The sequence below is a fragment of the Cervus elaphus genome, chromosome 11 (assembly GCF_910594005.1).
Source record: "Cervus elaphus chromosome 11, mCerEla1.1, whole genome shotgun sequence".
Lineage (NCBI taxonomy): Eukaryota > Metazoa > Chordata > Mammalia > Artiodactyla > Cervidae > Cervus > Cervus elaphus.
In genome coordinates, this window is record NC_057825.1 from 37,521,346 (window position 1) to 37,548,268 (window position 26,923).

General features: G+C 42.3%; 1 protein-coding gene across 1 annotated transcript; it reads right to left on the minus strand.

The window, feature by feature from the left end:
* Positions 1 to 998: 998 nt before the first annotated feature.
* Positions 999 to 26,652, minus strand: MXD1 (MAX dimerization protein 1). The gene is made up of 6 exons (XM_043917545.1): positions 26,328 to 26,652; positions 25,482 to 25,581; positions 20,577 to 20,606; positions 8,072 to 8,186; positions 6,180 to 6,339; positions 999 to 5,985 (listed from the first exon to the last, which is right to left on the minus strand). The coding sequence occupies exons 1-6, from the start codon at positions 26,398 to 26,400 to the stop codon at positions 5,795 to 5,797; spliced, it is 669 nt and encodes a 222-aa protein (XP_043773480.1). The 5' UTR covers positions 26,401 to 26,652; the 3' UTR covers positions 999 to 5,794.
* Positions 26,653 to 26,923: the final 271 nt, after the last annotated feature.

Consider the following 26,923-nt stretch of genomic DNA (forward strand, 5'->3'; position numbering starts at 1 on the left):
ATGAATAGAAAGGGACTTCCCTGGTGGTCCAGGGGCCAAGACTCTGTGCTCTCAATGCAGGGGGCAGTTCAATTTCTGGTCGGGGAACTAGATCCCGCATGCCATAATGAAGACTGAAGACCCGAGTGCCACAACTAAGACCTGGCACAGCCAAATAAATGATTAAAAAATAATAAATATTTCAGAACAACAGCAACAACAAGGGAAGTCTGAGTGACTGTTACAGCCAGAGGAGTCTGAAGGAGAGATGATTGGGATTTAACATGTGTCTTTGGTAGGATCGTGGATCAAGAAAAACAAATGAAGTCCAAACAAATTTTTTAAAAATGAATGAATAAATGTGAATTAATCAAAGGGTTTAATATGTGAAAAAACAAATTTCCTAAACTGGGTGTGTTTTCTCCTCTCAGTGACTTGTCTTTCCTGGTGCAGTGTCCCCCTTTGCACCCCATCACTCACCATGGGCTCCCAGCCACACCCCAGCCCCAGGAGCTCTCCCTTCTCCATCACCTGCCTGGTTGTACTGACTCTTCTCTTTGCCTGCAAGGGAAAACTCTTTCTCCAGGGCCCAACTTGAATGTCACCACTTCTATGATTTCTCATAGCCAGTCCCTGTATGACTTTATCCCACCACCAACTGTATTGCATTGAGTGGTGAGTACATTGCCCTCTTCCACACCGACCATGGGCTGCCAGAAAGACAGGGTAGTCTGGTTTGCTGTGTGGTCCCCCAGACAGTCTGCATGATCAGATGTAACACAGTGGAGCAGAGCCAAGAGCGAGTGCCTGAGCAGGAGAACAGGAGGAAAGCAGCGGGGAAGGGCCTCAATCGGAGCCACAAGATCAAAGCTCCCACTACAGAATCCAAGTCCTGAGAACTTTTGGCCAGCAAATTTTCCATGATTATTAAAAGGAAAGAGAAACCTGATGAACTCAGTTCTCTAAGTAAAAAACCACGGAAGGTTAAACTGGGTACAGAACATTAGGAAGACGCAAACTTCTTTAATAATGAAATAATTTATTATTTGTTAACGGTTGAACAATACAGAAGTTTACATATACACAGCAAAGATTCTCTAAAACATGGAGTAGTTCTCAAAACGCATGTACTAACTGTAGTGAAAAGCACCATTCTCTATGTCTTGACACAGGATTTACATTGGCATCATATTTACATCAAGAAATAAACATCTGGAAACAGAAATTCACACTCTTGTCTGCTGCTCCCTGTTTAGGCTGTGTTTACTGTTAGGGTGATGGCCCCCAACATTGATGGTTGACAGCAACATTCCTAGAGCACCAATTCTAAGGACAGGGGTCAAGGCAAGCTTGGTTCTCTGGTGAAAGCTAAAATGAAGAAAGCCCTCTCAATCCTCCACACCCTCCAGACAGAATATAAAATAAAAATTTTAAATCTGGGTAAATCTTAGAAACAAGTGCTTTACTAATTCTTATTTTATGATTTTGAGAGAAGACAAAGATACTCAATTTCTTCAGCCATTCAATAGCTGATGATAACAGTCCCAGGCAATTATTTCTTCTTTCAGAAGATAGGGTAAGAAAATCATCCATGTAGTAAATTAATGAAAAAATCATGATAAATCACATATCATACCCCCCTGCCCCCATCCCCAAATATTTCCAAAAACAAAACATCCCACAGTCTACAGAGATCTGATCATGTAAAATGAGAAAAAACACCTCATCTAAAAGGGTCTTTGGGTCATCTTCTCCCAGGAAGGATTTTTAAAATCAGGAGTAGCCAGCTACTGAAACCTACTGCATCCAAGAGTTAGACATACAAAAATAAGAAACTGACATGCAGGAAATTGCTTTGCAGCCTTTGACTTTCTGGTGTTCAACACACAGGGCAGGTAAAAGGGGAAGACAAAGACACTTGGGGAAACAAAGAAGAAAGAAAGGAGTGCGATTTGGGGGACTAAATGGATTATAAAGCACAATGAAAGTGGTATCCTTGCCAATTCAGTATGATATAAAAACCTAAGTTATGTGTCTGTATATACTTTTCAAAAGTAAGTTTTCTCTTTAAAGGATGGGGGAGAGGAAGAAGGAAGTCCACAAAATGCATTATTAAGTCCCGAGATATTGCTTGGCAGTTATTCTGAACATCACAATCCTACCCAGTTTATACTTTTTTCCCCCACACCCCAAGATTTGCTTTTGGCCACTTCAGGGACAGAGAAGAGACCCATAGGAAACCCAGGGAAGGACCCTTTGTTTCTTTTGAAAAAAAGTAGAGGTTAAAGGAGAATGCCCATCTTTTAAAAAAAAAAAATCCTCAAGCCACTTAAGTGGCCAAGTGTAGGGTCAGGGCCTTCTTAGAGCTCAATTCTGAATCAACACTGAAATTATTTTAGCTTTGAGTTGACAGGAAGAAAAATCTAGGTCCTGCTCTAAAGGGTGACGCTCTTTGAATCACTAGCATAAGATATGTGACTAGAGAAATGAGCCGCGGTCACTATCACCACCTTGATTCCAGATCTCTGCTTAGCAAAAGAAACCAAAAACACCCTGGGTGCATGCCCGCCATTCTAAGCCAACAGGCAGGGAAAGTTAGGTCTTCTGGGTGTTAGCAGAAGCACACATAGAGATTTTCTCACTGCATGAAATTAAACTGCACTACATACTATTTATTTTCCCACTTGCATTGCAATGGTATCAATAAGAGTGTAGATTTCTTCCTAGTTTCTTAAAACCAGTTTTCACATAAAAATATGCATGTGCCTATATTTACACACATCTATTATTTACGTACAACAGTCAAAGTCTTAAAGGCTGGGGTTTATATCTTTGCCCATTCCCTCCCCCCAACAACCCTAATAGAAAGGTTTTTCATTTTGCTTAAAAAATTAAAAAAAAAAAAAGAAAAGAAAAACCAGAACCCAAAAGACTGTCTAGCTCTTAACAGTCATGCTGGTGGATAAGTGAATGGCAGGGCAGATTGGCGAATCAGGGCGGCTGATCAGCCACATGGGGAAGAGGATTAGCTGCCTTGGGCTGAGTTTGCTGGTCCTGAAGCTTACAGTTTTGGTTAGAGAGAGGCTTGTCTGGCACGCCGATTTGGTCTACCTCGAGCTTTGAAAGTTGTGTCTAACCCTGGTGTCAGTTTATCACAAGTGAATAAAAAATATAGAGATCTATCAAGTTCCACATTTATATGCCATCAAATTGAAAAGGACCAGACAAACAGTGCAAAGGTCAAATAATTACTATTTTATATTGGGACAGTACATTTCATATTTCAACCAAAAGACAAAAATGCAGTTTAACTCAAAAGGCACAACAATTAAAACACAGAAAATAACGGCATCTCTCAGATGCCTTATTTCTAAATTAAACAAACAAAATACATGAGTTTTGTTCCCTTCCCTCCCTCAACGCAAGCCCACAAGCTTTTCCCAAAGTCTTGAGTTTTCGATGCCGTACAGCATCCAGCATCATGGACTTGTGAGGCGCTTGAAGGTAGCAATTAAAATGCTTTCGAGGTCTAGTGAATGGCATTCAAAAGGGACCTCAAAGTGCAGTTATATCTTTTTTCAAACATGTTACAGGCTGAGCTGGCTCTTTGAACACTATCACTCTGCTTAAATTCAGGAAGCAGGCTTTAAAAATGCAAAAGGCATACAAGTTGTATTTCAGTGCAAATCTTCAGCTGGTAATTGGAAAAGATTCCAACAATTAAAAAACAGAAAAAAGAAAGAAAAATCTTTTGTATCACCTGCCCCTCCCCCCACCCAAAAGCTGAAATGAAGAGAAAAACAGAAAACAAAAATAGAAGAATTAGAGATGACTTTGGAATCATTTAGGAATCCACCACTTCCAATTAAAATTTTTTGAATACATTAAGAAATCATTTAAAAAGCAAAAATAAACACAAAGGTAATGTTTCAGACTGCTCTTCATGTCTAGAATGAGCTTCCGTGTGGAGTGCGTTTGAACTTTTAGTTGTGGGCAAGGAGGGGGCACAGAGGAGGTGCGAGGCTGTGGTGGGGAGACCACAGGTCAGCTGGGGGCACAGGCGGCCCCCACTACCAGTTCCGCCAGCGAGCCCTTAGGTTGCAGTGCGGCTGTAGATTTTAGGAATGTTCTCATCACGTTGTGACACACACTGTTTCAGAGTCACAGTTATTACAAATGGTTCAAATTCAATGAAAAAGGTTCGCCAGAGGTTGAAAACATTGAGACCTCGAAAATATGAATGCAAAAATATTAAGGGGAAATGAACCAATTTTGTAGATACCTACATACAAAGTTTCTAGAACATCTATAAAAGCACAAAGTCGTAAGAATTTATTTTCCATTACATTAGTTTATATAAAATGAATAAATAGTATTTATAGATTTAATGTGTCTTATGTACATATACATGTGCTCTGTTTTAGCTTAAATAAAAATGCTACAAAGTGGGAGACCACTTAAGGGAGAAATCATAACCAGAAAGAAAAATCAGCCTTTTAAACTATCAACCCAAAAGCCTCCATAAAGAAGTCTCCGGGTGCGTCCAAAAACAGTGAGGAGAGGGATTCTAGTAACACTGTACCATCCCCTCCTGTTCACCTGCAACAGAGAGTAGAAATGTGGACTTTTCCCCTTTCACTGATGATGGACACTAGCTCAGCTAGTGCCAAAGCTCAGTTATTGCTGAAAGTTACATAGGAAAATAGTTAAGGATTGGACCAAATGTCACTTATTTGGGAAAAAAAAAAAAGAGGCATAATCAGTTTGTGTTAAGTGGGAAATGGAGATCTCATTTATCTCTGAGGTAGGAAAAAAAAATGCTCCAGAGACAAGTAGCAAAACCAACTTGGAGGGGAAACGTGCCTTCGGAGAGCAGGACACAGCACGGACCCAGGGACAGCGCGCAAAAATAGATTGTACCATTGTGTTCATGAGAACAAATAACGTTGGAACTTTTATAAGCAAGGTGTCCATCTGAAGGTGAGAAATACTGCTCCTGTCTGCACGTGGGTTGGGGCATTCACTCGGGATGTGTGTACTTGTGTGTGTGTGAAGGGCATGTTTTCTGGAGGTATTCCTGACTTGTCACGGGTAGTGAGGGCCAGGGCTAAGTGCTCTTAAATGCCACTTTCAAAGCTTACTTTGGAGTTCTGAGATCAGAATCTCAACTTGAGAAGTTTGTTTCCTTCAGTTTCCTAAGCACAAGACACATTCGGACGTTTCTGCTAGGCATGTCACACAGGAAGCCAGAAAACGTTAAGGAAGGTCTAGAAGACCACACAGGACAGTAAATAAGAGGGGGAAACTGCCGAGATGTCAGAGGTGCTTATTCGGCCTCAGAGTTCTTGGATGCTTCAAACTGATTGGAATGTATGGTCTCTCAGAGAGACTTGTGGAGAGAAAGAGAGAAGCTAGAGGATGCAATCAGAAATCCACGATCCTGGTCGGCGTCCCCCAACTTTTTGCGGGGCTAAGCAGCGTTCAGCCACCCCAAACTGAGCAACACAGAGTCGAGATGCCCCTGGGTGTCCTGGCTGCACTGACTGGCTCAGCGGCGCGGGCCGCTCAACCCCTTTCGAGATGGGGATCAGGGATTTAAAAAAAAAAAACAGGGAAAAGAAAAAAACAGGAAAAAGAAAAAAACAGAAACCCACAATCCTAATCACTTCCTTGACAACTTTAAACGCAGCTGCTCTTGGTGACGTGGTACACGGAAGCCAACGTGCGAGGGGATTGTGGGCAGGTCCCATACGCTACCTAAATCGGAGCCGACAGGGAGGACCATCCGGGCGGCAGCCGAAGCGACCACGCTCTCCTAGAGACCAAGACACGTCGTCTTGTGACTGTCCTGGAGCTTTATTCTCTTGACGCTGGAGCTGGAGTAGCCCTCGTCACTGCCCAGGCTTTGCATGCTTCCCCGCTCGTCCGAGTCGCTCACGCTGCTGCAGCTCCAGTCCAGGTCGCCCGTGAGATAGTCTGTGCTCTCGACGTCCACGTCGATCTCTTCTGTGGGGACGAGACAGACCGCAGTGAGGGCCTGCTCTGGGAAAGACAAGCTCGGCTGCGGGGCCTGGCCGCCGAGGGACCGGGAGGCTGGCTCCTGCAGGTCACACCGCTTGACTTCTCTAAGTCAGGGGGCCTCTTGGTCCCCGCTCTGCCCGGGTGGGAGGGGGCGGGGGCGGGGGCGGGGGGACGCTCACCCCTGTCGGAGTCAGAGCGCTCGGAGGAGACGGTGGAGCCGGTGCTGTCCATCCGTATCCTCTCGATGCCCAGCTTCTCCAGCTGCCTCTTCAGGTGCCGCTGCTCTCGCTGCAGCTGATCGATTTGGTGAATGGCTTTTCTGTCACAGTCTTCAAGTTTCTGCGGGTCGAAGGGGCAAGTTGTTGAAGGGCACGGGCAGATTTCACAATAGGTGATGGCCCACACCTCCTTGCCTAGAGGTGAAATGTGCCAGTTTCCCACAGAAGCCTCTGCCGTGTCCCTTGTTGAGCTTCTCGCGGGGACAGGAAGCAGCTGACTGGCTGCTGACCCCGTGTTCATCTGACTTGATCAGCGTCAGCGGCACGGTGACACCATCGTGTGGATTCCGGGGTGAGCTGACACACTGGCACCCGCCCCCCTCAGCCACGACAGTGAACAGACTGGCGGGAACCCCCAAGCTGGTCTCCCCTGCCTGTGGTGACGCCTCCCCCAACACCTACTCTCTGAGCAACTGTGTGTGACAGAAGCTTCAGAAACATGCCTTTCCCTGTAAAGGTACGTTTATTCAAGTACGCATCCCAATTGCACTCGTGATTTTTTTGTGTCATGCCAAATCTCAATTAACTTTTGTCTGTTGGCAGGAATGATATTCCCTTTTGAAGTTCTCATTCCAAACTGTCCAAATAAGAGCTTAGAAAACACATTTTCATAGATCACTTTGTTTTCACAAATCTGTTCTCTAGTTTCTCAGATAATTCTTCAGATAATTATGAAGATTGTGTAATTGTGGTTGTTTTGCTCTAAACAGAGGTTCTTGCCCCACTGCCGCAGAACTGCCATGTATGCAGGCTACTAACTATAATTCAAGTGACATGTGTCCACTTGTGACTATGACTATAAAAACACGCTAAACGGTGATTTTGGCTCAGGAGTTACCCTTTGCTTTTCAAGACACATACTGTGTGCTGACTTTGTTTCAGATCCTCTGGGAGGTGCTGGGGATACAAGGTGAATACAAAGATCTGGTCCCATCCTTGTCTGTATCCTAACATAGTGGATGGAGACAAGTGAACAGTCACACAAACCATGGTCAGATGTCAACTGTGATGAGTCCTAAAGAGAGAGATCCAGCAGTAAGGACCATCTCTTAACAGGAAGAAGGCGACTCAGTCATGGAAGGTGTCCCTGCACCATGACACCTGTGCTGAGGTCTGAAGGATGACAAGAAGTTAACTAGGTGAAGAAGGGAGGGGAAGAGTGCACCACGCAGAGGGAACAGCATGTGCAAAGGCCCTGTGGTGAGATAGCCTGGCAAGGGCAAGGGACTGAGAGAAGGGCCGGGGGCGGGGGTGGGGAGAGGAGAGTGTCTGGCAAGCGCTGCTGCTGCACAGGCAAGGGAGTGGGGAGGGGGCGGGTAGGGCAGGCCTGGTGACACAGTGTGTCCCGAGCAGCCGTGCAGCACTTTTACATGTGGTGACATGTTGATTTGAACTTTGGCAGGACTGACCTTGGGAAGCAGGGAGATTAGTTTGGAAGAGCCCTCTGAGGAGTCTGCTGCAGTTCATGATGGTGTTTATGGAAACAGAGCAGGCTGTGGCATATGTGAGTCTTGAAGGCATGTGGCTAAGGAGCAAGATGATATCAGGATCAAGGGTGACCCTGAATTTCTGGCTCGTACATCACACGGACAGCTGGATGGACAATTTAACTTCTGGTTCTTGGGAGTGAGAATTACTCAGTTGGGTGCTGGACAGGTTTAGTCTGTGATTCGTCCAAGAGGTGGGTTGGAAGAGTTCAGCAGAGGGAACTGTCCTGGAGACAGTCTCTGATAACAACAAACAAACTCTCAGTGGGCAGGTCAAGACAAAAAGGCACCTCAGGGTGCACTTACCTTTATGTGCAATTTGGCTTTTGTTAATAAACTCAGTGTAGTGTGTCGATTTGATTCTGGACCAAGTGGCACCAGCCCCTTCAACTTTTCCAGGCACAAGCGAAGGTGGGCCCGTCTACAAAAACAAGATCACAGAAGCACTTGAGACTTTCATAGCTGGCCAGAAGGCACCCAGAAGAACAAGCTCTAACAGAGTATGAAGTTGCCCAGGCCCACTGACGGCAAATGCCACCAGGGACTTCTGGCCAAGTGAACATCTTTTGAAATTAGGCAACTCTGATAAAAACCAAGGAGATGCAAAATCCATGGTTTTCTAAAGTTAAGTCTATAACACACATCAAGGGTAAACACTGATATCTATACACTATACATGTCAGTGAGAGAATCCTTTGAACCCATACCTCTCTTTCCCCTTTCAGGACCACTAAATCATGACAACTTTATCTTGCTGTATATAATATTTATCCTTGTGAATGACAAATGTGTATGGTTATTCATTACAATTTTATTAATAATAGCAAAGATTGAAACAGCCCAACCCATCATCAATAGGAACTGGTCAAGTGAGTTAGGGTGCACCCAGACAGTAGAGTAGTATGCAGCTATGAAAGACAATGAAAATATGCTCTATGCCTTATGAGGAAAGAGCACTCAGATACGCTGTTAAGAAGAGAAAAGCAAGATACCAAACTATGCCTATAACATGCTAGCTTTGAGTAAAAATGGAAGAAAAATAATTATCTATATTCATATCTTCTTGTGTGACAGAAAGAAAGTCTGAAATGATACATAAGAAACTAGTAACAGCGACCAGGCAGAGAGGCATCAGGGCTAGTCGGACAGGGACAAAGAAAGAGAGGGAATTTTTACTGAATAATTTGTTACAGGTTTTGGTTTTTCAGCCATTCAAAAAGTTAAATGCATTTTTTTCAAAAATAAGGAAAAAGCCTATCAGTGGTATTGCTATACCAACAAGCATGCTGAGAGCTGGCAAGGACCACCTGTATGTCTTGGAGCAGGACAGAACGGGAGGAAGGCTGCCTGAGGCAGAAGCTGCAAACACTCACTGAAGAGACAGCATTTACTACAGAACAGAAGCACAAGAGTCTCTAGAATTTTGGAAATGAATACTTCACTGAAACCCTGGTTTAGGCTTTAACCTGGAACCTAGCAGATTCCGTGAATGTAAGAAACAGCTGAGGTTCAGGGTTCTTGCTTCAGTGAACCTCCACCTCCTCAAAGCCTTCACAGGCCATTCCAGTCCACAGGGCTTCCTCCTTTTCCTGAGTACTTTTCATACTATTCATTGGGAAATTCACTGTTCTGCCTGAATTTTTTGGTTATTTGTGACTTAACCATTCATTGCTAACTCCTTAGAAAGTCAGGATTACAACTTAACTATTGTTGGCTTCCCTTGATGCCTTCCCCTCTCATATATATGCTTAATACATGTTTGTTGCATGGATGGTGTCTTCTATTCCACTGGACTAAGTTTCTCGGGGCTTGAGTGGTTCTGAGCCCCCGCCTCATCTGCTTCTGAGCTCCTTCCCATCAACTGTCGAAGTTGCCCTAAGGTCTCCAAGGACCCCTAAGCCCTGGTGTCCATTCCTGAGCTAGGAAGATGTAGTGGTATAAATTCTGTACTATTTTATAAGACTTCTGCTTGCTCTGAAAACCTGCCCACGTGGAATGGCTGCAAACAAAGACTCACATTAGAAGTTTGCTCCTTCAACTACTACATGAGGAGAAACACAAACACAGGACCTGTGTATAAAATGTACTTGTTCACCTCTTCATAAAAGAGTCATGAAAACAGATCCTACTATTAGAAACACTATGAAAAACTATGATTAGTCATATATAGCTATCTAACTTATTCCCACTACAAAGTTTAAAAATTTTTTTAAAAGTTCAAAAATTAAAATTAGACATTTGTTTCAGCCTGCTCACTGCAAACACTGCATGATTCAGAACAGTGTCATATTAGTCTTTCTATGATGTGGGTTTATCTATAGATATGAGTATGTAAATTCTTAAGGAAGTTTGTTTTCTGATAAAAATAATAAAAGTCATCTTTCCATGCTGTGTCATTTCTAGTTATCCAGGGAGTCGGGCCAAGAAAGGACAATTTCACTCCCCAAGTGTGGGTGGCCGAAGAACACTCCCAGTTGTGAAACTTGAAATCATCCATTTGACTGGTTCAAGCTTAGAGTAATACATGTTCGTTCAGTATTTGCTGACCTAGTTTTGTGAAAATAGGACCGCAGTGCTTGCTGGATTTTTGTAGAGATCCAAAGCCAGCTGGTGTTTCTGGAGTGCCTGCCTCGGCCTGCTACAGTGCCTCACTGCTCCAGCCTCACAGCTGACCTGCCCACGTGCCGCACACACATCCGCAGGCTGCTACCTGCACCGACCTCAGGGGAGGGATGAGGTGTGTGAGGAAGCTTCAGTTCCATCACAGAGCAGTGAAATTCAATTCTTGAGCCAGATGCAGTAAAGCAAACAGACCCCCCTGTAGCAGCTTCCACCGAGGGTCCTCGACTCCAAGACACACCCCTACCCCCAAGCTGGAACCCGGAATCCGTCAGCCAGCGGTGAGCACCCATGGAGTGCCTAGATCTAAAACAAGTAGAACAAGCTCCTGTCTCAGCTCTCTGTCCTCAGGCCTGACCCCTCCCCTGCCCAGGGCTCTGGCCTTCTAGAAGGATCCTACTGTCCCACCGTGAACCTGGCCTAACCCCCTCTTCCAGGAATTAGCAGGTTTGGCTACATCTCCTCAACAGGAAGCCACACGACACCTCCATCTGACCCTTACTTGGGTCCCCTCTCATCACATATTCAGACAGACCTCTTCCTGTTGTCAAGAGCTGCCTCCCAGCTCCCCATCCCCGCCCCGCCCCCAGCAGAAAAGAGTAGTCAAATCCTGGCCCCCTCCTGCCCCAACTGCCTCCTCTTTGCACTGATCCAACTGCTTTGTAAGTGATAGACTTTGACAAACCTCACCTGCTGACTCTTCAGAAATATTGTTCTCGTTATTGTGAATACGTTGATACACCTTTGGTCTACAGTAGCACAGAGAAACCAGTCTTTGATCTGGATGCTCAGAGTCAAGTGTGGCCTATAACAAGTGATAATTAAACTAGATGCAAACTACAGCTTCTCTTTGCTATGCTTTTTTTTTTTAGTATCTCAAATTTTATTTTTGTTTTTAATTATTTTTATATTCTGAATGTGTCAGTCACTATACAACCAAATATTAGCGCAATGATTAAGGGTAAAGGTTTGGGACTCTGGCCTTGCCACTTATTTCCTGTGTGGCCTTGAGCAGATGACGTAACTCCAAGCAGCATCCGTTTCCTTGGCAGTAGAGGAGGATGACAGTGCCTCCCCGCAAGGCCTGTCGTGAGTGTTAACTGAGACGGGGTATGGAAGCCCAGACCAGGGTCTGACGGGAAGTGCTCTGTATATGGTAGCAGTTATTCTTTCAATCCTAGCTTCCTTTGAGGAAGGATAATTGCTGGGAGCAAACACAGATAATTATAACCCTATCATATTCCTTTCAAAATCAACAGGGAACTCAGAGTGTCTCACTAGGTAAACAGAGGCTGTCTGGTTACAATCCAGTTCACTCAACTCTTCCTTAAGGAAAACGGACATCTTTTGTCATTAAAAGATTTAGTGGAAAATCTAATCCATTTTCTATGGAGACACAGATCTTGCTTATGCCAAAGTTACTATTTTTTTTTTTAACTTTAAAAAATTAGCAGGGACTTTACAAAACAACCCATGCCAAAGGAAAGACTCGCTTGGGGCCACCCCCATTATGCGGAGGCAGGGCTGGAAGGGATTCTGCGGTGTGGAAGGAACCATCTAAAGCACATGAAGACTCCTGCCTACATCTCTAGTGCAAAGGCCAAAGGCAAGTAAAAATCGGGGTAAATATGTACTGACCTTGGAAATGCAAGTACATTTCCGGATGTGTTATCCATACCCAGAAAACCTAAAATATTTCATGTACGATAGCAAGAAGAAAGGAAAGCACGTCTAAGTACAGACTTAAAATAGTCTGGGAAGGCTCTCTGGGAAGAAAACTATAAAACTTTGCTGAGAGACATAAGAAAATCTGAATAAATGGAAAAAATAGCACATTCCTAGATATGAACCCTCAAAATAAAAATATCAATGTTACCCAACTTTTTCTACAAATTTAATGTAATTCCAAGAGAAAAAAATCCCCACAGCATTCTTTTTAATGCTGGGAAATTAAACTTCATCTAGAAGAATAAAGAGACTGCCAAAATTCTTAGAAAAGAAGAATGAAGAGGACTGTGCTATACTGATCATTAAGTTGTATTACAAAGTATCAATAATTAAAAACAGAATATACTAATATAGGAAAAGGTGGACAAATCAAAGGAAGAGAAGAAAAAATTCCCAGAATCAGACTTAGGAATAGATGTGAATTGAGCATATAATGGAGCTAACACTGCAAATCCTTGGAAAAGAACAGATTACTCCGAAAATAGCAGGGGAGTGGGGAAATAAATATCAAAAGACAGTCTAAATATATTAAACATTTAAATATAAAGTATATTTGGATATGACTTATTTCTGTTGTTAGTTTTCCTGAACTCATGTCAGCCACGAATTATGGAAAATTAAACCTGCAAGTGAATGAGGGTCATCAGTGAAGTGGGCTCTGGTCTTTTGGGGGCACTTCCTGTCATTCAAGCTTGGCACTGACAGAAGGCACGTGGGTTCACCAGTGTGCTCTCAGACAATTCCGAATGCTGCCCTTTTTATTTCTGCTTCCAGACTCAAGCTTCTTTGATTCTATCCACACCTTTCTCGCTCAGGTGAGCAGATTTGTAAATTGATGGAAAGATACAACAAAAAAAGTCTCCAGGTAGAGATGATGCCATGTGCAGACAGTGCTCCTGAATTTACTCTGTGATCCCTGAAGTTCTTCCTGACTTGTATGTCGCCAAGACCAGGAGGAATGGTACGAAAGCAGGTGTGCAGGCGTGTGTGTGAGTGTACTGAGAGAAAGGCATGTTATCAGACATTACTCTTCTTTATGGAGGATGTAACTGAACTCTCTCTGCCAGATTTTCACAGTGAAATGTATGACACAAAAACGTATCAGGCTGGGGCAGAGCGAACAGGATGGTAGCCAGTGAAGAGGACAGATAAGTAATGAGGTTCACAGATGGAAATCCTGAAACATACACTTGGCTGTTTCATTCACTTGTTAACCTCTAGCATCTCTCAAAGGATTACTATGCACTGCCACCTTCCTAGGTGCTGGTGATAGAATGCTAAGTGAGACAAAGTCACTGCCTTTGAAGTACTTAAAGTTTAGCTGAAGTTTACATCAAACATGTAAACAAATTATTGAAGAATCACTTATCTCAGCTACCTTCAGGCTGTGACAAATAACAGCTCCCACTGAAAGTTCTAGAATGGACCCTCCTTTGCCCTCTACCAAACATTATTTTTTCTTTTCCCTTATCCACATCTTGTTTGACTTAACTTCTCCATAAGGGTTTTCACAGCTTTCACAGCTTATTAGAAGCTTGTTTCCCTTTCCAAATAGATAACATTCATTTATTCTTTCACTTACATGCTGTAGACCTCCTGTGTATCTATTTGTTGTTTCTTCCATTACCAACTAACAGAAGTGACTGTCTTCCATTTCGTGTTAATCCACTCGAGTCTACAAATAATAAAGCACCTGCAGATGCTATCCTAAGAGTAGAATCTGATCTCTTTGGTAATTCACATGCCTTCTCTTTGAGGAAAGCCGTGCTTAATGAACATGATCCACTGGACCTCACCGAGTATTAGTTTTCATTAAAACTGGGCCTAAGACTATTAGAAGGGAGAAAATAAGTTACATAAACCATGCCTATTTCCTCTCCTACTTTTGTGTGGACACAGATTTAGCCAATTAAACAGTAAATCCTATAGGATAACTGTAGAGTGAAGTGAAGTGAAGTCGCTCAGTCGTGTCTGACTCTTTGTGACCCCATGGACTATAGCCTACAAGGCTCCTCTGTCCATGGAATTTTCCAGGCAAGAGTACTGGAGTGGGTTGCCATTTCCTTCTCCAGGGGATCTTCCCGAGCCAGGGAAGGTTGAATAACTGGAGGATGAATAAAGATAATTTCCAATATGGGTATGTATGAGCTGCATAGTGATTTTAAAATAGAATATTTAGTATAGTCTAAGAAGCAATAAATCTTATGGTGTCAAAATTTACTCCCCTAAAAGTGACTACAGGTCATGGAGATCATAACCTTCTCCAGATTTTGAGTTGAGACCAAAGCCTTACTGGATTACAAAAAAATCCAGGGGAAAAATACAAGTCACTCTCTGAGGGAAAAAAGTACTCTCCTTTTTCTAAAATGGTCCCTTTATAAATATTGCCAAATGCATCTTTATTACTGACTTAAGTGGAATCTTGGAAGGTTTTGAAGATCGTTCATAACTGTGATAGTAAGCTTTATGAAATACACAAAGATAGCCATACATCCTCACTGTATGGGAACATGACACTAAGTGAGCAATGCGTAAACAGTAATTCATGCTGACTACATTTTAATAAAGTCAATTCTCTATTAAAGTATTAAATACATAATCATCTATTTAATATTTCCTTTATAGAGCCCAATTTTTAAAAAACACAAAATATAGATTATAGTTAATACCTGCTAGCTCTATCTCACCCTTCAACTATTACTGTCTAGGACAAAAAATCAGGGAGTGCCTCCAGTGTTCTGGTAGGGAATTAGAAATTGGCTGAATAACTAGCTTGTTTCTTCTACAAGTTCTTCCAAGAGGTACAGTCCAGGAAAACGGATTCTAGTAGCACAAATCAGGGTGCACCTCCACACCATCACCAGAGAGATTTGTACACTAATACCTATACCTTTCCTCTGTAATGACCAAGCTGTGTCTTCAGCCCCCTGTGGCAACAAAACAATGTGGATTTGTTACAACATTCTAGTGAAATGTGAATGTGGTCAAGGGCGTTCAAAAGCGGAAGAGTGGTGCAATGCCCATCACAACTCAGGCCCCTACCCCTTCAGTGGGAGTGTGGCCATTTGAAAAGCAAGACTCCAGAAGAAACAACTCTAGGGAACTGCAGTCCATTAGCATATCTTTCCAAGAGAGACCTGACTGAAATGGCTTCTCAAGTCAGACCAGATGCCAAGAAATACTGTTTGACCAGATGAAAACAACAGCTTAGGTCAGGCTGCCGAGTCTTTCTCACAGAGCACACACAGAAATCTTTTGTCATGGGGTCAGAAGACTCTGGCAGAGGTAATCTCTCTAGACCAGCTGCTTAATTCCAGAAAGGCCTGCATGTGTGTACCATTCCAGAAAAAATGGGTGTCTACAATTAAAGGAGATGCTAGAGCCTTCTTTTGAAAAGGAGCCCATTCAAGCACCTGACTCCTGACCCACAGGCTGCAGCGTATTTGCATTCACTCAGTCTCCATTTTGCTGAGCAGCGTATTGAAAGGCATTCAAACCAGAGGAATTACCAGCTAAGGAAAAGAGACAGCACAATTATCATCAATAAAGGGCATAAAAAAAAGACTAAAAGGTTTTCCACATCCCAACAATAATTAATTAGTAGTAGTAACAGTGGGAAACAAGTAGCAATTTTAAAATATATACATATAAATCCAGGAATACCTTTTACAAGGCATGTGTAAGATTTACACAGAAACACAACAAAACTTGGCTTAGAGACATAAAAGAGATCTGAGTAAATGAACATACACATCAAATCCTGGATGGAAAACTCTAATATGTAAACATGTACTTTTAAAGGTTAATTTATACTGAAATTATTTAGTTTGAAATTTGAAAATCCCCAAAGAATTTGGGGTATGGAGAATTGAAAGACTAACTATAAAATTCATTAAGAAAAATAAACTGGTAAAAAAAAAGGAGGAGGGAAGAATAGGGATTTGCTTTACCAGATCCTAAACTGCATGAAACCACAATGATTAAAACTGTACACTGGTGCAGGAAGAGCAGACAGATCAGTGGAATGGAAGAACAAGTCTAGAACCAAACTTAGCCATAAACAAGAATTTAGTATACAAAGAGGCAGCAACTTTAAACAGTGTGAGAACATCGATTCTGTAAAGGTAAATGACAAACAGGACAACTGTATGATACCTGAAGGGACAACACCGTTTCTTTCTTTTTTTTTTTTAGTCACATGGCATGTGGATCTTACTTTCCCAACCAGGGATTGAACCCATGCCCCTGCATTGGGAACACGGAGTTCCCAGTCTAGACACCTCTAGACTGCCAGGAAAGTCCACCAAGGGGCAATTTCTTTCATACACACCCTTCATATTTTAGAATCTTTTCAAAATTAAGAAAAAGATAAATGCTCAGTAGAGAATTGGGCAAAGGTTATTTAACAGGCCTCCCTGGAAGCTCAGACAGTAAAGAATCTACCTATAATGCAGGAGACCTGGGTTGGATTCCTGTGCTGTGAAGATTCCCTGGAGAAGGGAATGACAACCCACTCCAGTATTCTTGCCTGGAGAATCCCATGGACAGAGGAACTTGGTGGGCTATAGTCCAGGGTATTGCAAAAAGTTGGACACAACTGAGCAACTAACACTTATTTAACAGGCAATTCACACACACACATACAAACTGTCAAAGATAATGAAAACTGTTAAACTGTCTTAGTAATATAAGAATGCAAGTTAAAATAAGTTGTGTGTTTGCTTTGTATCTATCAAATTTATAAAAGTCTTAAGCTAAAATATAAACTTGTGAAGGTAGAAGGAAAATATGGACTATAATCTGCCTGGTGGGCAATCCAGCAGTCAACATCAAAAACCACAACCATTTGGATACCATTCATTTCACAACCATGAACTTACCCTAAGGAAATAATTATGATGTTGGATAGAGATTTATCTATAAGATAGTGTAAGGAAGCATCAATTATATTAGCAAAATACTGGGAAGAACCTAAAATAGGAGACTGGTTATATGAGTTATGGCACACCATATGATGTAATATTGATTTTTAAAAAGTATGCACAAAAGTCTAGTGGATACAGAACTTAGCAGGACTGTTGACAGTTGTTATTGCTGCAAGGTCTGTTACTGGTGATTTTTATTTTCTTTGTGCTTTTCTGAACTTTCCAACTCACTACACAAAACTATTTTAAATGTTTCTTTCCAAAAAACCATTGAAAGATACATTTCAAAGTTTCACTGATCTCCTTGGGCTGCTAGAATTATGGATGATTTAATTTTTAGTATATGATTTTCTATATTTCTCAAGGCTTCCCCAGTGGCTCAGAAGTAAAGAATCTGCCTGCAATGCAGGGGACGCAGGAGATGCATGTTCGATACCTGGGTGGGGAAGATCCCTTGGATCTGTCCAGTATTCTTGCTGGGAAGAACTCATGGACAGAGGAGCCTGGCGGGCTACGGTCCATGTGGCTACAAAGAGTAGGTCATGACTGAAGCGACTGAGCACACAATATACTATATATTTCTCAAAATTTTCTATGAGATCAGTTTTTAAAAGCGAAAGAAAGACCACACACTCACCATGGGTGTTTCCTTAGGAGGCTAGACTCACAAAATTAGTTAAAATGCAGAGAAGCACATGCCAAGTGACAGATGTATCTACAGTGATGCTAGATTGAGCCCTCCGCCCTGGGGGCTTGGGTTCTGCTGGGCTCTGGATCCCAGCACCTAGTACTCAGCATCTACGGTGCTCCTCGAATGCCTAGTCTATCGAATGAAAATCAGCGCTGCCGCCTCTGCCACTACCACCTCCATCTCCACCATTCAGGAAATCTTTTAATTGTCCCACCACTGCCAAGATTATCAAAGGGGCAGTTTGAATATAATGTCCTCATAGTGGAGTCCTGATGCACACCAACTATTCAGAATCTCTAGAAAGCCACCGAAAAGGTTTTGGTGTGAAAAAACTTAACACAAATTTAATTAACTCTGCAATGTTAAAGAGGAAAAAAAAATCCAATTATTAGAATTCTTTTCCTCAATTGCTTTTTTTTTTTTTTTGAGAGCCATGTCAGTCTTTTTTTTTAATGTGATGTTAAGGAAAAAAATGGCCTAACTGTATTAGCATTTTGCAAGTTGGTCTTCTTTTGTAGGATTCAGCTATGAAAACCAAGGAGACTGCAGCTGTTCAACTGACCATCAAACCTTAAAATCACAAGCATCTACTCTTTACAAGAGAAGAACCCAACAACTTTAACTCCCTCCCACCCCCCTGATCACCAATTGCAGCAACCAGCACTTGGTTAAATTAACTAAATGTGAGTCCTTACTTCCCTCTCTTCTGCTCACATGCTTTAGACTAGAGGAAAAATGATCAAGACCATAGAAGACCAAATTCCAAAAAAGGAAGGACAATAAGGAAACTAGATCACTAGCCCTTCAATAAGCAAATGTTGACTGGTCACAATCTGAATTATAAGCAACCGGCCCTGTGATGACTTCAAATCCAGTTTTCTAGAACCTTTACCTCCATCGCTTCCTGTGCAGACTGTCTGTATGTTTCTCATTAGACAAACTACACTTCTCTAAGATGGAGACCATGTTGATTTCATACCCCAGGATAAACTTACTTAGTACCCCAGTACTGAGCACAAGCTCTTAAGACATGGCAGGCAGAAAATAAACATTCTTGAAGTGCTAAAATAAATGATAAAATTGACATCCTGTGGTATTCCTGCAGAGGGTGAAGCACAAAGATGAGTACACCTAAGAGCCCTTACCTGAAGGGATGACATTTTAATAATACAAATAAATGCCTATGAGGAGGAGAACTAGGAGGCTTTTCAGCAGAAACAGTCCCAGTCAACCAGTTCCCCTAAAAAGCATGGAGATGTAAGAGAATCTAAAGATGAGAAAAAGAAGCCACATCAGACTACCTTTCTGCCTTCAGAAGAGACACTCTGGAGTTTCCAGTTCATCACACACACACACACACGTAATGCTAAATGTTTGGCCTGTTCCAAGATTCTCCTCCCTTGTCAGGTCTGGTATTCCCTTTCACTGATGAAACATGCCATTCAGAACCTGACTATCAGAGTCAGACTCTCTTCAAAGAGGGTTTGCATGAAATAGCCACATGTGTTCAGAGAACCATCATCACACATCAGCCTGTTCACGCAGAGCACCGAGAAAGCACTCAGTCTGGATGGGCAGCCTGTACTGATGGGAGTTCAGAGACCAGAATGAGGCTTGTTCAGTGGTCTGCAGCCCTGGCTGAACATGAGAATCACCTGGGGTGCTTTTAAAAAAATACTAGTGCAGGATCTCAACCCAAATCAATTAAATCAGAATTGCTAGGGGTGAGGTCTGAGCATTGGTGTGTGTTCGTTTTTTTTTTTTTCATCTGAAGTTCCACAAAGAATTATTAACTTTTTTCAGCATGATAAAAGCAAGTGGTTATGTTTTGTATTACTAGAGGTAGAAGAAAATGTGCTTTTAAAAACACTCCACAGAGAGTTTATTATACAAGATTGGTAAAATGCTGATAATTGTGGAAGCTGTGTGATGGATACATAGAAGTGGATTACATATTCACTCTACTTTTGTATATTTGAAAAATTCTATAATAAAAAGTTACTCTATATAATGAGAAAAAATAAAAATGTGTTCTCTTACCCCAAAGAGTATATGACTGTGTGTGCATGCTAAGTTGCTTCAGTTGTGTCTGACTCTTTTTGACCCTACGGACTGTAGCCTGCCCGGCTCCTCTGTCCATGGGATTCTCCAGGTAAGAATATTGGAGTGGGGAGCCATGCCCTCCCAACTCATATGAGTGTATGTGTATACTATATTTAATGGAAAAAAATTTTTTTAAAAACATTAAAAGCTTTGCAAGTGATTCTAACATGCAACCAGAGTTAAGAGTGACTAGGCCACATCATTTGAAAAATAAGGAGTCAAATCGGCAGCAGAAGGGAAGTCAGGTGAGATGTGGTAAGATGGAGGCCAGGGTGGGTGGCCCGCCTTGTCTGAGTGCCTCACTATCTCCAATTTCTGCTTTGCATATATTTACCTAAAATTTGAGCATCTTTATTCACAAGGGAACTTCTGTATGTGTATGTACATATATCTGTGTGTGTACATGATTTAAGACAGCACTACCAATTATATTCAGTAGCATGTAATTTTTGAAAAACACTATTTGCGGAAACATTACCTCTGACTTAAAACACTTTGGCCTTAGAATAGTCACATGGAAAGCCCTGCTGGGGAACAGCAGGCTGCAGGGGTGAGGGCTGGGGGTGTCATCTTGGGAACTGGTGAGCCCGTCTATCTAAGGGCTGTACAGACAGTGCTGATTAGATGGTCCTGAGTGAACTCTAGTATCAGGAGCTCATTGTGAGAAGTCAAGAGCAGCAACCAAGTGTCAATGAAAAAATACATCAAAGCTCCCCCCATCCCACCCCCGGAACCCCCAACTCACCTATTCTTCTCCATTTCATTGTGAGTCGATCTGAAAGAGGGAACAATAAGAGAAACATTATTCTTGTTTTAAAGGACTGCTCCAATGCCAACAAAATTATTTTAACTTCTTTCTCTCTCAAGCTGGAGGGAGAGAAGACAGAGGAAGGGCTCTACTAAAGAAATTAGTCCCTCTGGGGAAATAGATAAATGTAAATATCTCAAACAGCGTTCAAGGAGAAGGGAGAAACTGAGAGGCATGCAATCCCTAGTGGAAAAGTAATCCATTTTAAGAAAGGAAATAAAAGGGTTCTATTTATACAAAGGGAAAACAGCTGCAAAATGTGATGCGAATTTGGGTTATATAATACCACAAGGCTTTCTTTAGGCTGAGCGTGGAACACCAGAAATTTGGCATCCCCACCCAACTCTGCAGTTCTCTAGGTGTACTGTACACCAAAATTGTACACTAGTTGTCTGACCATAGGACACAGTTTTAAAAGGATAAATATAACCTTTCTTCCCTTAATCTTTCTACTCCTTGAAGTTATTTTATTGCATGCAACCTCCCCAAAGATGCTACTGTTGAAGAGCTACCAAATGTTTTTAGGAAGGGGCTTCCAAAACTCAGTTCAATGTAAAGATGACAGGCTGGTTAAGGCAGCCCTTTGGGTGGAATCTGAGGTCCAGCTTTGCCACTGACTGATACTGTGGAAGAAATAAAAACGCTTACCATCCTGTCCTTTACTCTTTTGTAAAATGGAAATAAAAATGATTGCCAATTATCTACAGAACACATGTGGATCAGTGAGGTAGCAACTGTAAAAGTGATGAGAGAGGCTTGGATGAAAGCACAGGTGTGTGTGAAATCAGACTATTAGTGTGTTTATAGCTGACCTTGAATATAAGGTCTGGCCTATGGATTTATGGACAGGTTTTCACAGATGTCACAAGAAGTCAGTCAGTGTGGCTATCTCAGTGTCCATCTCACATAACTCATCCCAACTAGTTAAAAATAAACTTGAGGAACCTCCCAGCATTATAAATGAACTGAATCTTGACCTTATTTTTGGAAATTCTCTAGAATCTAATCAGTTCAGGAGAGATGACGCCCTGGCTCAGGTCAAGAATTCTGTGGGGCAATAATTGGAACTTTACTGGGCACTGGAAATAAATTCTCACAGTAATCATGGAGAAACCGTACTTCTGTGAATGCTCAACCCCTAATTCACATCAAGGGGCACCACCATCACGTTCATTCACACCAGAGACTAGTTGTGGGATCTGGGGCATTCTTGAAATGGGAAATTTCTAATTCAGCACTAAACTTCTTTTCCACAAGGCTTCTGGGATACCAATTTTCATTCACAAGGAAAAACAAACAAGACAATAATGACAGTATTTTAAATTTTAGAATATTTGTTTTCTAGATAAGGGATATATGAACCTTAAAACTGGTTAACTTGAAAGCTTTAAATTGATTCGCTTGGTTACCGTTCAGTGTTCTTCAGTTATGTTTTTCTGATGTATACTTCACTTCCTGCAATGGCCAGCAGGATATCACAGTTAACAAGAGTCTGGCCTGCAACTGCAAACCTTTGGCTTGATAGCACATGGCATTCTGGTTTTAACAGAGAATAACAAGTTCAAAGTCTGACAGGTTTTTTAGATGGATGAAAATATATGATGACAGGTGGTCAAAATTTCCCTGTTTAACTGTAGACAAGGACCATTCTGAGGAGGTGGAGAAGAGAGGGGTGGATATTTGAAAAGAACATGGTGTCTGATTACAGAAAAATCAGAGCACCGCAAGTTACCCTTATCCCATCTGGATTCTTTGAAGATACATATAAAAAAAATTCAGAATTCCCAAGATTATCTTTTTTACAAATTCCATAAGCAGCACAACTCCTTCCAAACTTTGAACAGTTTTGGAAACTATGGATCTTATTTGATTACTTAAGAGTGTTGAACACATGGTGATTTTTACAAGGGGACTTATACCTAACAGCTAGGACATTACTGAAGTACATTTGGTTTAGTGAAACTAAATTTGTCTTTAATAAAAGGAAGGCCATTGAAAAAAGGCCATTCAGAGACTCCCTGTCAACTCTGTTGATGGGAAAACATTTACATTTTTAATTTAAGAATCATAAGAATATATAGACACCTTGTATCAAAATCATTTTCCATGTGATTACTGAAAAGATTGGATAACTCTGGATTCATTGATAAAGGTCAAATGTCCAAATATATTTTAACAAAAATGTAACTAAGCCAAACCAGTCCCTGGGTTAAAAAAGACTCACCCTGTCAAGTCAGCTATATGACCACTGTCTCATAAAAGAACTGGGTGACGAGGGCTGAGCTTCCTCTTTCACATGAGTGCCAATGCCTGCTTCACCAATGTAACAAAACACACTTTCAAAAACTCTGGATTTCAAGTCTAATTGTTTAAGTAACTGATTTAAAAAATCAGTAGGAAAGAAAAAAAAAGTTCCATCTTCCTGTAGTTCTCCAGATGATTCGAGAACAATCAATATTCACAATTTCACTTGTTTTTGTTTTTTAAACAAGCAATTAGAGAAATTTAAGATCTGCATTTTCAGTTTCCAAGAAGTTTGCTATGCAGCTAAATCTTATTTTTTTTTAATTGTTGTCCAAGGAAGAGTAACTCCCAGATGCTACAAGCAAAGAGCCCAGCACTTGAACCTGAATTAACAAGAATACACTGTTACCAATGGTTATGTAAACCAGAAGTAATCTATAGCTCTTAAATCAGTTCAAAATTCTGACCATACATGGCCTTGGATATAAGTCTGATTCAAATCAAGGGGTCAAACTGCATTCTCTAGGGAGATGTCTCATTGCTCAGGTAAGGGTCATTCCAAACAGGTCATGAAGGAAGTGATTACATTTAAAGAAAACAACCTGCTGTTGCTTCATCTGTTTTGCTTGGTGCAATCTCCAGGTTTAATCATGGTCTCGCAGAGATCCCTGTACCACTTAAATTACTGCACGAATTGATCATTAGTCAAGAACATGAAAAACTGTGAGAGCCTCCTGTTTCTAACCATGGAAAGCAAACCAAATCCGTTGACAGAAATAATAGAGCTTTCCCCCAATCCAGAGTTGCAATCATTTTCCCAGGAATAAAGCTGGATACTAAAGAAAAGAGAAAGAATCTATTTCTTGAATTGAAATTCTCAACTATCACTATTTTTCTTTCCTAATCACCTTTTGGAGAAGGGAATGGCAATCTACTCCAGTATTCTTGCCTGGAGAATCCCATGGACTGAGGAGCTGGCAGGCTATAGTCCATAGGGTCGCATAGAGTCAACACAACTGAAACAACTTAGCATGGCATAGCATGGCAATCACCTTTTGGGGCCAAGCTACTTCTCATCGACAACATCCCCTTCTTCTCCTCAACACTGAACATCCCTTCAACAACTTTTCTGTGAAACTTAGAAAAAAACAAGTACTAAGTACTTGGACTAAGTAGTAAGTACTTAAGTACTAGGATTAAAGTACTACAGATTAAGCTTTGACTATTAATATGAACAATTCCTCTTAAACCATGAGTGGACAAGAGTAAAAGTAACAAATGAACTACACTTTTCCATAAAAATAAAGCCAAAGGCTTCACTGTCCTGTCAAAAAGTTATAAAAAAAAATACTGTAACAAAAAGCAACACAGATATTGCTTCATACCACTGCACACTACACGTCAGCATTAACCTTCTTCTTAAAGGCCGTCAGTACTCGTGCACAGATCTACTTGCTACCACCTTCAGATAATGCCAAAGGTGGGAGGGAAAGGAAAAACCACCAGGTAACTCATTAACAGGTTCATCCTTCCCATGCCTTCCTATTCAAGAGTCGGCACATATGTGCTGCTCACTCATATCCTGTGGTTCTTCCAATGCTACAGACAATGGGGTGAACCAAGGACAGAAGAGGAAGGAAGAACAAGGGAGTTAAAGGTTTAAGTGGGAAACTTCTGGCTTTTAGTAGTCTGTATAATGTCATAGACGCTAACCAAATACAGTTATTTGCAGAGAGTATTCATGAGAATGGGAGATAGACAAGGATTCTAAATCAGTAAGGAAAATGTCAATGATTTTCAATTACTGGAATAAAAGGTATAATTCAATGAGTCTAATAAAAACAGGTTTCCCAGCTAATGTATATATTAAGGGCAAAGAGGGGAAAAAGGGGGTGCAACAGCATTAATGGAGTACTCATATCAGGAAGTACATTCAGGGTTTTATTATGTGATTTCATTGACCATTAACCAAATACTTTCCAGTGAGACTTACAAATTTCAAGAACTACAAGATTAACGTAAAAAACTTGTGGCATATGAATATTTTAATATTATATCAATCTATTCCTCCATCCCAACAAGCAGGTTTGAACCTCAATCATTCCTCTTTGCCATTATAAATCGAGTGACAGATTACCAGACATATCACTGTATTTAATTTACACGTCAAATATGAAATCCTACCGCCTATGCCAAATCAATACTTTAACATATTTATAAAATCTTCACTATGAAAAGTAAAAAGTGGGTAATGTCCAGGATTTTCAGCTATAGAAAACTTGCCCTGAATCTGCAACTTCTGAAGACAAAATACTGTCACTGCGGCTAATCTCACTTGAAGTTTTCACATATTTTTTTTTTCAAAAGGGATGAAAAGCAAAATTAAGTTCTGGAAAATAAAAGTTCATAAAGAAATAGAAAACACTTCCATTTCTCTTTTCTTTTCAGTCCCCTCAACTCAAACAGAAGGGTTTCTTCCAATGCCTTAGGACTATGTATACATTACTGAATCACGACTGCCGCTTCATTTATGGGGTTAAAACCCGGCATCATCTGCGGCATAACCTAAAAGAGAAAGGGAAATATTTACCAAATTACCTGCTACTGCTGTTATTCTTCTTGGATTTGCTCCGCCGTTTTAAGGCATCTCTGTCCTTGTTATTGTATGGTAACATGGAGGCATAACCATGTTCAGCTTCTAGAAAACCGGAGGATCCAGTTAATGAATGAACCCAGAACAGTCAACACTCTCTCCCCTTCACAATATTTCCTTTTAAAAACGGATTTATTTTTCATTAAAATAAGACTGTGGAAATAATTAAAAGGAGCAAGGTGGAATTCTTAGAACAATGATTGTTTTTTCAATTGAGTGAATACCCTCAGTTCGGAGCAGGTGTAAAGAGCATTCCAGCTGCTCATTGTTGAGAAAGACACAGCAAGTCTCATGGAGCCTGGGTTTCCCACTGGCAACGTCCAGCAGGTTGGTGTATATTAAGTGGGACCGGCCTCAGACGAAGGTTCGGGGCCAGACACCGGGAGCCAGAGCCGAGGACGGAGGATGCGGGGCAAGGGAGGCGCTGCTCCGCCGACTGGGAGACCCGGCGCCAGGCCCACTTGGGGGCGGACCGGGAAGAGCCGGGTGAGGTAAACCAAGTGCTTGGCTGAAGGGGCCCCGGGCACCCCACTCACGACGGGATGCGGAGGGGGAAGCGTTCAGAATCCCGGGGGCAGCGGTCCCTTTCCACTCCCATTCATTGACTTTGGGGCAGCGACGGCCTCCCTTCGGACCGCGCGTGGGGAAAGCTGGAGGGGTTGGGAGCGCTCGCGGGTCGCGCTCTCAGCTCCTCCAACCACCCCCGGAGCGGCTGGGCACCTGGTTCCGCTGCCAGGCCCCTCAGAGCTCCCGGCACTAGCTCGGGCCGGACCCCTCCCGTCCCCGTGCACCTCTCTCCCGTCGCTCCAGGTAGTCAGCCGCCTCCAGCAGCATCTGGATGTTCATCCGAACCGCCGCCGCCATTCTGCACCGGGGGCCGGAGCCACGGGACCAACCCCCACTGGACACGGGCTCGCCGCCGCCGCCGGACACCCGCGCCCCGCTGTGGACCCCGCAGAGCAGGGCTGAGAGAGCCTCTCTGGCGACCACGCTCGCCGGAAGGGGGGAGGGGACCGGCGAGCTGGGCACCACCGACACCGTGACAGAACCTACAGAAGAGCAGCAGCCGCCACCGCCGCGGAGTGTTTATCCCCGACTCACCGTTCCCCCGCCCCCAGGCCCTTCTCTTGACAGGCCCACTTCGGCTGCATTCCTCATTGGGCGCCCTAAAGAATTCCCCGCCCTCGGACCTGTCCGATTGGGGGAAGGCACTACGGCCCCACCCCTCAGAGTCCGCTCCTCTCCCTGGTTGGTCACGCTTGACAAGGCCCGGGCTCCACCTCCTCTTTCCAATTGGTGACAGGATTCTCAACTCCGCCTCGTGCTCCTTCCCTGTTTTCCATTGGTTCTATACGGACAACCGGGCCCCCTTTTGCTTTGTTAGTAT